This window comes from Tenrec ecaudatus, chromosome 5, assembly GCF_050624435.1.
Source record: "Tenrec ecaudatus isolate mTenEca1 chromosome 5, mTenEca1.hap1, whole genome shotgun sequence".
Taxonomy (NCBI): domain Eukaryota; kingdom Metazoa; phylum Chordata; class Mammalia; order Afrosoricida; family Tenrecidae; genus Tenrec; species Tenrec ecaudatus.
In genome coordinates this window covers 149,926,441-149,939,640 of record NC_134534.1, presented here as the reverse complement: position 1 = coordinate 149,939,640, position 13,200 = coordinate 149,926,441, and the positions used below count along the sequence as shown (strand labels likewise).

General features: G+C 40.4%; 1 protein-coding gene across 3 annotated transcripts in view; it reads left to right on the top strand.

Annotated features, from left to right (window-relative positions):
- The window catches only part of NR2C2 (nuclear receptor subfamily 2 group C member 2), a 98,306-nt gene that overhangs the window by 44,735 nt on the left and 40,371 nt on the right, over nt 1-13,200 (top strand). For all 3 annotated transcript variants that reach the window (XM_075550073.1, XM_075550071.1, XM_075550072.1), the window contains one exon: nt 718-828. In XM_075550073.1, coding sequence (XP_075406188.1) covers nt 757-828 — 72 coding nt within the window. In that variant the 5' untranslated portion in view covers nt 718-756. The remainder of the gene's footprint in view (nt 1-717; nt 829-13,200) is intronic.

The following is a 13,200-nucleotide window of genomic DNA, read 5'->3' as shown; positions in this document are numbered from 1 at the left end:
GTTCTTGTGTTGCCTATCTGGTTTTCTTATTGACTTACTGACCTCACAGAATGAGTTGGGAAGTTTTCCTTTAATCTTCTCCCCTCCACCCCTTTAAGAATTTTTTACAGTTTTGTTCATGATATATTTAATTTTTTTATTGTGGTAGGAATAAACATAATAAAATATACACCATCTCAATTCTTCCATGTACAATTCAGTAACACTGATTACATATTTGTTTGTTTCACTTATTACTGTAATTGAATGAAGGTTGCAGAGCTGTTTAGTCAGTCATCTTGCCAGAAGCTTTACACAATATGATTTTATCAAGGAAAAATTACCATCTGCCTGTGACTGACAGTCTTCTCCTACCCCATCCTGTTGTTGCTGAGAGGCTGGCTGTCAGAGCCCTTTTGTAAAGACTGTCCCAGCAGTTTCCATTGTAATGCTGGTACCCTACAGCTCACTTTTAAGAGTAGCTTTAATTTCTAAGAGTTCCTACTGTTTTTCTTCTCATTTTTAACTTTAGAAATAACTATTTTAATATATTTTCTTAGGGTCATCTGGTGGCAATATCTCCTTGATTCCTGTTGCTTCCCAGACCCATACAAAACCGTAAGGGTTTGTTACTTAAGGCCACAGCCATGGAATCAAGAGATACGGTCATCGGGCCTGTTTCCACCCCTGGGCATCTTTCTGAGCTCCTATATGATCCAGGCTGCTTCTTACCCACAGGTTCCGCGTGCTCAGACTCCTCGGCCGGAATCTCCAGGGATGACCAGCCCCTCCCCGCGCATCCAGATAATCTCCACCGACTCCGCCGTAGCCTCTCCTCAGCGCATTCAGGTACCTACACTGCTCCCACTTGGTTCTGGCTACCTACCCCAGGGTGACTCTCTCACCCCATATCCTCTTCCAAACCTGACCAAGGGTTTCACTAAAGATTTCAGTTAGGCATCAGTTACAAAACAGTGTCATTTTTAGTACTACCCCACCCCCAATGAAAATTTAGTACCCTTTTAGCTGTAACTCCCACTACCTCTTCCCCTGGAAACCACTAATAATTTTTTTCTCTCAAAGCATTTGCTTATTCTAGATCTTTCTTATAAGTGTAATCGCATATTCTTTTGTGTCTCACTTCACTCATCATAGTATTTCAAGTTTCATTTGTGTCAGCATATCTCAGAATTTCATTTTTCTTCATAAAAATAAATTTTCCATTGTTTGCTGTGATGGTTAGTGCTGTGTGTCAACTTGGCTAGGCTGTGATTCTCAGTGGTTTGGCAGACAATGGGCTGATTGCTCTTCTATAATATGATCTGAAGTGACTAGTCTGGTTTCCCCCCAGTATATATGGATGTCTGGGGAAAAAGCTTGTCTTTGGATTCTGTGTCTGACTCATCATCCTCTTACCAAGCTTCTTATGCTGAGGACCTGCAACGTGCCATCTGACCTGCAGATTTTAGAATTCACCAGTTCCCTCATCCCCATAAACCCATCCTCTGTCCTGCCAGGTTTGGAGTTCATATACTCCTGCAACCACATGTATCTGGATGAATTTGAAAACTTCTCCACCCTGGCATCTGACCCACAGATTTGGGATTGGCCAGTTCCCAAAACTATGTGAGCCACCTCCTTAAAATAAGTTTTTCAATGTGTGTGTATGGAGAGAGAGATTTAAAAATATATAGATTTATATGGGAAAGCTTCAAGAAGTAATGGAAAATTCCATTATATTTTAATGCTTTTTTTCCCCCCACAAACTTCCTGAAGCCCCCTCACACACACACATACATACAAGAGCAACTACAGAAGTAGTGCTACAAAATCATGGAATCGTTTTAAAAAAAAACTATCAAACTGTGAGGCTGTTCTTCCTCAGCATACCCTTCATCTAAGTCTGTACACTTCTAAAGGTGGTGTTTCCATCTCTCTTAGCCTTCCCTAACACATTCTGCACTTTTAACACCCTCAGGGGATTCAGTTTATGTTCCTTTGAAATGTTCTTTAAATTTGAGGAACAAAAATCAGAAAGGGCAAGAACAGGGCCATAGGATGGATGAGTTAAGACTCTCTAAGGGAATTCTCATAAGACTTCCCTTGCTACCCTCAAAAAATAAGGAGGCGCATTGTCATGCTTGGATTGTCATGATACAAATTCCTTGGCACTTTTCTAGCCTTTTCCTCATTGGTACAATTAAAATTTTTCTAGAAACTTCCAAATCAGCTGCACTACAATCGTCATTTCTCCTTTGAGAAAATTTATTAAGATCCCTCAAAAAAAATCAACATTATCTTATTAGCTGACCTTTCTGCCTTGAATTAACTGTCTCAACAGATCCTCTGAAGCCACTATTTTTATGGAACCGGTTTTTTTTTTCTTTTCTTTTCTTTTTTCTTTTAAGAGCGACCGTGGCACAGCCGAGCAGAAAAGTAGAGGAGCAGCTGAAGGAAAAGGAGCTTTTTTTTTCTTAAAGCACCCTGATGAAACGAAAACAAATGTATTACTGAGAGAGTTTGTCTGTGGACACCCACTGATAGCAGCCCTTAAAACAACTGACATCTAGTCATTTTTAATTCTGTGTGTGTGTGCACGTACGTACATACGTACATACATGCATAATATATACATACATATGCACATACAAAAAAGACCTTCCAAAAATTTGTGGGAAATAGAATTAAAGGATAATGGGATTTTCCATGAACTTTTGGAAATCCCCTCATAACATAAGCTTCACTGGTTTTGCTTCTTAGAAAAGCTAGTCTAAGGCATTTGGTGCCAAGGATGATTCTGTAGGAACATAATCATAAGGATGAGTTTTCTGACTTGGTTGTCAGATCTAGCTATTCTTAGTCACTAATGACTCTTCCTACAGTCGTAAAGAACCAAACCAACCAAGCCCTCTGCCATCTAGTCATTTCCAACTCACGGCAACCCAAATAAGATTTACAAGGCTGTAGCTCTTTAGAAACACAGAGAGTCTAATCTTTCTCTCAGTAAGCAATTGGAAGGTTAGAGCTTCTGCCCTTGAGGTTAACTGTCTAACACTTCTCCAACAGGCTCCTTGATAGTAAAGAAGGCACTTACTACTAATCTAGGGTATAATGTGGCAGTAGAAATAACAAAATATCCCTACTATGTGAGTGTATATTTAGTAATTTTCCGCAATTTTGTCCAAATGAGATGTATAGTAAGGATAGTTGGTTAGTTCTGCTATCGTTAGACAAAGTGGTAAAATTGGGCTTCAGCTCAAGTGCCCCATAAAAGACCTGAAAGTTGCTACTTGTACCTTGAAAAAAAGCACCTTTTTTTAATAACAACAATGCTACAATAGCAGCTGATATTGCCAAAAAGCAAGCCCAGAGTTTTCTCTTGAGTGGCATAATTTACAAAGCCAACTCAGTTCCCAGCCTTAAATAGTGTCTGAGATTGAAGTAAAAGCAATTATTAGGAAGAAATGGTATCCTGAAACAGGGTGGGGGTATATGGGCAGATAATTAAAAAGCCAGAGACACTGAGCCTCTAAATTCTGTTAAGTCATTCCTTTCAACAGATTTGGCCCTCTTTTTCTCCTCTGAAGAGATTACTCATCTTTGTCTGCTGAGCCAGTAAAACCCATTTACCCTCCACAGCAAAACCATTATCTCTTCCACCTCTCTGATTAACTCAGCTGTGCCTGAACAATCTTTGCGCTACCATCTGGAACAGCTCCTACGGCAGATGCCTTACACACTCCCTGCCATCTAGTAAGTTCTTATTTATAATGACCCTATAGGACCGAGTAGAACCATCTTTACAGAGGTAGATAGCCTCATCTTTCTCCTGCAGAGGAGCTAGTGACTTTGAACTGTAGTCCTTACAGTTAGCAGCCCAACACTTAACCCATTGTGCCACCACTGCTCCAAGATGCCTTATAAGACATTGTTAAGTGTGTCCAGGACTCACCATCACTATCCATCCTTGCTTCTAGACCTCTTTAACTAGACTTGGGCCCTACCAACCCCGAAGGTGAGGTACAAAGTGTCACCCAGGACAAAGTACACTATATTCCAAATGAACTGCTTGATTTTTCTGATGTTCACAACAGTTCTCAAAATTTCTTGGCCTTTACACTCAAATTATTCATGAGCGAATCCTAACCCACCTAAGTTGACATAAAACCTAACTATCACAAGGTCTGGGAGAAAGATGAGGCTTTCTACTCCCTTAAAGAGTTACAATCACAGAAACCCACAGGGACAGTTCTCTGCCCTACAGGGTAGCTTATGAGTCAGAATGGACTTGATGGTGGTGAGTTTTTGTTTGTCACAGGATCATGTGGTACTAGACCAAGACAAAGTAGGCATGATTACCATAATGAATCATAGAATCAAAGCAGTCATCAGAATACTTTGACTTATATAAATTTAAATGCTACTGGCTACTTAGTCACGGTGTCCCTGTTGTTATTGTTAGGTGCCATCCATTCTATTCCAACACACAGCGACTCTGCAAACAGAACGAAACACTACATTATACCGCACCATCTGTTCCTTTGCCTGAGCCTAGTGCTTCAGCTACTGCGTCAGTCCATCTTTTGGGCCTTCCTCATTTTTGCTGCACCTCCACTTTACCAACCATGCTGCCCTTCTCAAGAGACTGGTCTCTCCTGACAATGTGGCCAAAGTATATAAGACAGAGTTTTATTATCCTTGCCTCTAAGGAGCACTCTGACCATACATCTTCCAAGACAGATTGGTTTCTTTTTAGCAGTCTATGATACCTGCAATATTCTTTTCTAGCTCTACAATTCAAATGCATATATTCTTCTTGGGTCATACTTAGTGTCCAACTTTCACATACATATGAGGCAATTGAAAATACCATGGCTTAAAAAAATGAGCTGATACCAAGGGTTCAAGTAGAAAAAAAATGTTTTGAAATGATGATGGCAACAAATGTACAAATGTGCTTGACATAATGGATATGTATGTATGGCTTGTGATAAGAGCTGTATGAACCCCCAAGAAAATTATTTTACACACACACACACACCATGGCTTGGGTCAGGCACACCATAGTCCTCAAAGTAACATCTTTGCTTTTCAGTACTCTAATGCAAAGCATCTTTTGCTCTCTTGTCTGTTGCTTCCATGAGCACTGGTTGTGGGTCCAAGTAAGACCAAATCCTTGCAACTTGAACCTTTTCTCCATTTATCATAATGTTACCTCGTGGACCAATTTTAAGGATTTTGGTCTTCTTTACACTGAATTGTAATCCATACTGAAGGCTGCAATTCTTGATCTTCATAGTGCTTCAAGGCCTCCTCACTTTTAGGAAGCATGATTGTGTGTCATCTGCATATTACAGGTTGTTAGTAAGTCTTCCTCTAATCCTGATGCCACTCTTTCTCCCATAAACCAGTTTCTGATTCTTTGCTTAGTATACAGCTTGAATAAGTATGGTGAAAGAATATAACCCTGTAACACACTAGTAGTTACATAATCTGGTGTCAATTTGAGAATTTAGAGTGAAGGGGTGGAGTCTCGCCTGTCAATTAGGTCGTAGCTTGAGGATCTCATTTAGAGGCACTAAGGAGATAAGTAGCATACTGGAAGCAGGAGGCACTCTTTCTCTTGGCTCACTCCCTGAGAGACGCTCTACTGACTAGACACACGGCGCTACGCTGATAGAGCCTGTGCCCTGGGAGCTGGAGGAGCCACATGGAGACCCCTGCCAGTGCTGAGATGCTTCTGCTGCCACTAAATCCACAAGACTTTGCACCCACTGACCTGTGATCTTCCTGCATTTGGCGTCACTGCATGTGTTTCGTGAGTCTGAAGAAGACTTTACAGATTGGTATCGGATATGTGGGTTAATAGGGGACTTATGGACTTGATCTGGACTGGGCTGGGATGTTTTCTCAATATTCAATTGCTCTTGTATATAAAGTTCTTTCTTATACACATATGAGTGTCCATGAATTTGTTTTTCTAGTCTACCTGGACTCACACACACACACACACACACACATACACACACACACACACCTTTGCTGATTTTTAAACCGTATGGTATTCCCTTATTCTGTTCGTACAACTGCCTCTTGATCCATGTACAAGCTTGGCATAACCACAGTGAAGTGTTCTGGATTTCCCATAGTTCTCAAGGTTATCCATAGGTTGCTATGATCCACACAAATACTTTGACACAGTCAATAAAACTCAAGTAAACATCTTTCTGGTATTCTCTGCTTTAAGCCAAGATCAATCTGACATTAGCAGACATAGTCCTTGTTCCAGATCCTCTTTTGAATCTAGCCTGAACCTCTGGCAGCACCCTGTCAATGTACTGCTGCAACAATTGTTGGGTGATCTTCAGCAAAATTTTACTTACATGTGATATCCACAATGGTGTAGTGGTTATGCATTAGGCTGCGATCTACATGGTCTGCAGTTCAAAACCACCAGCTGCTTCTTATGAGAATGACTGGGCTTTCTACTCTTGTAAACAGTTACTGTCTCACAAACCCAAAGTGTTTGAGTAAGCATCGACTCAATGGCAGTGAATTTGTTTGGTTTTTGGTTTTGTAGTTTGAGCATTCTGTTGGGTCACCTCTCTTTGGAACAGGCTCATCAATCAGTTGGCCAAGTAGCTGTCTTCCAAATTTCCTGGCATAGTCAAGGAAGTGTTTCCAGTGTTTCATCAGCTTGTTGAAACATTTCACTTGGTATTCCATCAATTCCTAAAGCCTTATTTTAGGTTAATGTGAGTGCAACTGGAACTTCTACCATCAGCACTAGTGGTTCTTGCTCATAAGTTAACTCTTGAAATAGCTGGATGTCAACTAGTTCTTTTCGGTCCAGTGAATTCTTTGTATTCTTCCCATCCTCTTGATGTCTCTCCTCTAGCACTGTATTAAGGAGCTGTATTGGTGTGGTTATCCATTGAGTTCCTAGCCTCAATGTTAGCAGTTCAAAACCACTAGCTGCTCCACAGGAGAAAGATAAGACTTTCTACTTCCATAACATATTAGTCTTGGAAACTCACAGCAGCAGTTCTGCCCTGCCCTATAAGGCCACTATGAGTTGGCATTGACTTGAAGGCAGTGAGTGAATGAGCATTGAGTTAGATGGGAAAAGTAAATATTTACCTGATCTGTACAAGTGGAACAAATCTAGATCAAATAAACAACAGTCTAATTTGAATCTTCAGAATTGAGTCACAGACCCTCAGTCGACTGGAGACCAAGTCTCCTTAAGGAAAGACCCTATAACACTGCTATACATTTATAGTGTTAATCTTTCTCCAAACTTCTCCATAGGGATATATAGAAGTAATGTATCATTGGGGAAAATGAAATAATCAAATTTAGGTAGAATTACTAGACTTGGCCTATGAACTGAGGCTAATTCCAGGAAACCTGAAACACCACTGTGGCCCACTAGGCAGAGTGGAGGTTAGGTTATTAGTGGAATCTTGTCTCCGATTCATCTCAGATAGTGGGTCCAATGGGTTCCCAAGCCGATTTTTTTCCCAGTTTCAAATGCATAATTGGAATAGACTTAATCTCTGCCATTATTTTGCTAACATGTGGAGTAAGAGTTAGTGTGGTAGGAAAGGTTAAATCATTTGAACTGCCCCAGCCTAGGAAAACAGTAAACCAAAAACAATATCACATTCCTTAATGGACTTCAGAGATTACTGCCACCATCAAGGACTTGAATACAAGGATGGTGATTCTCACATCCCCATTCAACTATTAATATTTGACCTGTCAAAAAAAAGCAACAACAGATGAATCTTAGAGAATGACAGTGGATTATGGTAAACTTAAGCCAGGTAATGACTCTTACTTGCAGCTGGTGTTACAGGTATAATGGTATTGCTTGAGCAAATTACTACAACTCCTGGTAACTGGTATGCAGCCATTGATCTAGCTCATTAATTCCTAAACTTACTTGGCCCACCTCCCTCCTTTTCAGAAAAGAAATCGTATTCCCTGGCAATTAAAATTTTCTGTGCTATAGCCCATAATCCAGGTTAAAGTGTTGGTATCTCCTTTTACAGTCCCTCCTGCCCAAAGGAAATCAGATTTACTTCCTCTGTAAGCTGGGAAGTCCATCGCTGTCTTGTGCTCAATGCTACTGTCACATATCTTCTGGTATCAAAGTTTCTTGGATCAAGGAGGTTCAGCAGATAGACTTCTCAGGGTCCAAAGGATGTGCCCCTGGCTCTTCGTTCCTTAAGGTAGTGAGATTCCCCTCTTCTTCCTGCTTCTAAGATGGCTTATTTTATACCCTTCAGGATGGAAAAACTGACTAATTTGTATATATGAGTTCCAAGTTTTTACTATTACAATTAAGCCTGTCAACATGTTATCACTCACAGCGAAATCATATAATCCTGTCAGCATCTTCCCCGACTTTCTCTTACCCAGATCCATCTGGAAAAGAGGAACTGCATCCAGCCAACTGGCATGGTCTCACACAGTTATTGGTGGGAGTTATAAAAGGTATGTCTAGTACGGCCATATCAAGTAAACCACTGCACATAAGGGCCAAAAAGAGATACCTCCAGACACTTAACTAGAAGAGCTGAGGTGTATAGAGGAGTGGGACTGCCTCTTGGGTATTTATTGACAATATTACAGGAGCTTTATAGCACTACTGGTACAGAGCAAAGACCAAGGGGGCATGTGGCTAAGAGATTGGGGGCCAGACAGAAATGTGCCTGACCAAAGAATTGTATCCTGAACATTCCAATCTTGAATTATAACCAGTGAACTTCTTTAATAAAATCCATAATTGTGAATGTTGTCTGTGGGTTCTGTGTAGCTCTTGCAATGAATTCTTGAGCCCAGCAGAGAAGTAGAGTATGTTATGGGAAGACTGTTGGTATCAGAATTGGAAAAGAAGGCTGGAGGGTGGAGTCATTCCATAGATACTGGCCTTGGGCTAATGTTGAGTTTGATTCTCCTTTCTTGCTAAGTCAACCCCATACCATTCTTCCAGGGAAAATTTGCTGGTGCTTAAATTTTAGTTTTTGAGAAAGTCTATACATTCACTTTTGAAAGATAATTCTAAGTGGACTTCTCTTTCAGTGCTTTAAATATTGCACTTCACTTTCTTGCTTGCATGGGTTCTGACGATGAGAATTTCACTTTCAGTGCTTTATTGTTTTGTAGGTAAGTGACCCAATTTCACTCCCACCCCAGCTTGTCTTAAGATTTTCTCTTGTGTTGAGGTTTCTAGTTTTGTGTTCTTCGATGTCATTTTGGTTTGCTTTTTTTTATTCCTTTTGGTCTGTGAGCCTCTTGGACTGTTGTTTGGTATCTGTAACTAATTTTACTTTCTTCTCTCTCTCTCTCTCTCTCTCTCTCTCTCTCTCTCTCTCTCTCTCTCTCTCTCTCTCTCTCTCTCTCTCTCTTCCCCCCCCCCTCCTGATATTACAATTATGTGCATGAAGTTAGTTCCTTTGAAGTGGTCCCATCGTTCTTGGGTATTCTGTGTAGCTTTGCTTTCATTCAGTTTTTTTCTTAGCATTTGTTAGGAAAGTTTCTTGTGGCCTATCTTTTAGACTCACTAATTCTTTCCCTGCCTGTATTCAGTTTATTCATGAACCCATCATAGATTTCTTAGCCTAAAGTCTTCTTAAAACCAAACCATCGTTTCATTTAACTTGTAAAGTTTTCCTTGAGCATTGTATTCCCTTGGAATCTGTCTTCAAAAAAACCCATCCAAACTCACTACCATCTAGTCAATGCTGATTCATAGCAACCCCAAGTAGGTTTCTGAGACTGTAACTGTTTACAGGATGAGAAAGCCCAATCTTTCACCCACGGAACTGCTAGTGGTTTTGAACTGCCAACCATACCGATTGCAGCCCAACTTGTAACCACTATACCATCAGAGCTCCTAGTATCTGCCTACATGGGATCAGATCAACAGCAGTAATTCAAAGGATTAGATAAAAGCTTAGGGGGCAGTAAGTTCACATTAACGAGAAAACAACTTGGGAAAGGAGGGTGAGAATGGTTGTGCAACTCAAAGAATGTAACCAGTGTCACTGAACCGTCCTGTGAAAACTTCTGGATTGCTGTGTGTTCTGCTATTCTCAACAACAGCAAATTAACATTTTAAAGGTCTTCATATGCTTTCTGGTCTTTATGATTTTTAGCATTTCCTTTTTGATATTAAAATTTCTGTTTCAAGTTATGTAACCCATCTATTTTTGCATATTGTTGACTTTTTCTATTAGAGTTCTCAGCATATTGATCATACTTAATAGATTTTTCTACTGTCCTTGTTAACTGTAGGCTTCTCTGCTGTAAAAATGATGTGGCAGAGGCATTTGACTTCACTTCACTGGGGGTTAAGAAAATCTCCATCAGCCCATGGCTGATTCTTCTGAAATTAAATATACTGCTACTCCCTAACCTTGTTACCAATTCCAATACTAGCTGTTTCATGGCACACTCAACTTATCTTTTGGGTCCAATAACTTTTTGTAGTGGCCATACAGAGATCACAGATAATGCTCATGATTTTAGGGTCTATCAGGAAATTACTGGGTTACAAGTCAGATACAGAAATGTCTCAGGGTACAATTTTCTATCAGGGGAGTTTCTTCACAGCCAGGCCCTTGGGGGGAGGGTAGTGCTTTCTGGGCTAACCCACCCCTTCCCTGCTTGGGAAAGGATTACAAATCTCTTGACTTTGCCAGTAAGTACCTGCAGGCAGCGCATCCCACCACCAGCCCTCCTGCCAGAGCTTTGGTGCTGCATGGGTCAGAACGCCCACCGTGCCATCTCCTACTGGATTCCTAGTTCTGCTGCCTGTGCTGCTGCCTCTCCCCTGCCACTGCTTTCAACCACCTCTGATTTGATAGATCGTGTGTGTCTGGCCTAGTACATGACTCCAGACCCAAAAGATGTGCTTCACCCTTTTCTTATTGGTGATAGTCAGGGCCTCCCTTACATCTTTGGGTGGTTTATTTTAAGCTTAACAGGATAACAAAATTGACCAGTCCCCTCTTTACATTTCCATATATTTTATTTTAATGGTCACATCCCATTGGAGTTCTAGGCACCTGTTTGCATTATTACCAAGTTGTCCAATCCCCTCTAGTGTCCCACAGTGTGCATATTGTTTGCATGTTCTCTAATTATTTAGTGGGAGTTACAAAACCACATGAAAGCAGTCCGTTGTACCACACCTCGCTATTCCTCCTTGTAAAGGCTGTAGCTTTCAGCTGTAATCCACTTTATTATCCTTGGGACCCTGCTACCCTGTTTCCCCAAAAATAAGACAGTGTCCTGTATTCATTTTTGCTCCCAGAGATGCGCTAGGTCTTATTTTCAGGGGATGTCTTATTTTCCCATGAAGAAGAATACGGTATACATTTATTGTTTGTTTTTTTGTTTTATTAAAAGAGACTTCGCACTTCCTGTCTGCTCTGGCTGCACTGTGGCCAACAGTGAGCTGCGTGGCGGTACCTGCCGCTACAGTCCAGAGTTACAGTAGCTTCAGGGGGTCTTATTTTCAGGGAGGTCTTATTTTCGGGGGTGCCTTGTAGTTCCGCAAGAGGCAAAACTGTAAGTAGGTCTGATTTTGGGGGTGTGTGTCTTTCAGGGAAACAGGGTAGAATGGTGTTTTGGTATGGGAAAGGGAAAGCATGCGATAATTTTAATCACTACCACCACCACCTCTGCAACCCCACCTCCATAGAGTAGATTGCTACTCATAGCAACGCTATTTAGGTTTCTGAAACCATAAATCTTTATAGCAGCGTGGATGGTGGGGATTTGAACTATCAGTCTTCAGGTTAACAGTTCAGCATTTATGTGGTAGTACCACCAGAGCTCCTTAATTTTATGATTGTTTCAGTAGTTTAGTGGGCCTTTGTCCCAGAGCTATGTGATTTTCTTTTTTTATTATTGCTTTTAATAAAACCACGTGAACGGATTTTATTGATTAACCGAGCAACATTTGTTCTCAATCATGTTCAATAAGACAGCTTTGAGCTATGTGATTTTCACAGGCATTTTAGGCCACCAACACTGCCTTAAATGAGACAGGAAGGCTAGAGGATATTTTTAAAATATAAGTCACTTTCCATTATTCCCTCATTGAAAACCTTTGAGAGTATTTAAGAGATATCCTCTTAAATTATTCCAAGAAAAAAGCTTTGATACCTGTCTTATCTACCTCAACATAGTAACTTGGTAAGAATTGACTTAAGCTAAATGTAAAAGATGTTTATTTGATCATCCCCTATGATCAACACTATGAGTTAAAATTAAGATTTAAAAATAGGACTTTATCATTTTAAATAAGAAAAATTTAAGTGGGCTTTATCATATCTTTAAAGTTTTTAAATTATATTTTCTGTTGCCCTTTAGTATATCATCCAAATTCTCTAATATATCTTAACCTGAAACAAGCATGTAGCAATATTATAAATGATGCATATTATAATAACAAGAAGTCTGAATATTTGGGGGAGGTGGTGAGAGAGATCCTGAGTAACTTATTGTTAGTATGAAATCCAAACTTCCCGCTGGAGCCAAAGTAAGGCTCTACACAACTGGCCTCCCTTCTCTAGATTCCCAGATCATGTGTTATTGTTCAGAGACCTATGAAAATTTTAAGGAAGTCCTTTCTCTGGAGGTGTAGGAGCCCTGGTATCCCTACTGAGTAAGCATTGCACTTCTAGCCTAATATTAGCTGCTCAAACCTACCAGCTTCTCTATGGCAGAAAGATAAGGCCATCTGCCCCCACAGAGATTTACAACCTCAGAAATTGAGTCAGTCAGTTTTTCCTCTCATTGCTTTTCATACGTTTTAAAGTTTGTATGCTTATTTATTGCCTATCTCTTCTACTAAACTAAAATCCCATTATCTAAGCCAATGTCTGACATTGAGTTAGACGCTCAGTAAATATTTGAGGAATGAATGAGTGGGCTGTAGTCAGAAAGTCTTGACTTTCTAGGTGGGAGAGCTTTTATAAGACAAAAGGGAGGAAGCATTAAAGAACTACAAGAAAGCTGTATGTTTCATCGGTGCTATACTGCACCCTGACTGGTTCATCTCTTCCTTGTGACCCTTCTGTAAGGGGATGTCCAGTTGTCTACAGATGGGATTTGAGTCTCCACTCTGCACTCCCCCTCATTCACAATGATATGATTTTTATCCTGGGTCTTTGATGCAGATACCGGATCCCATTGACACCT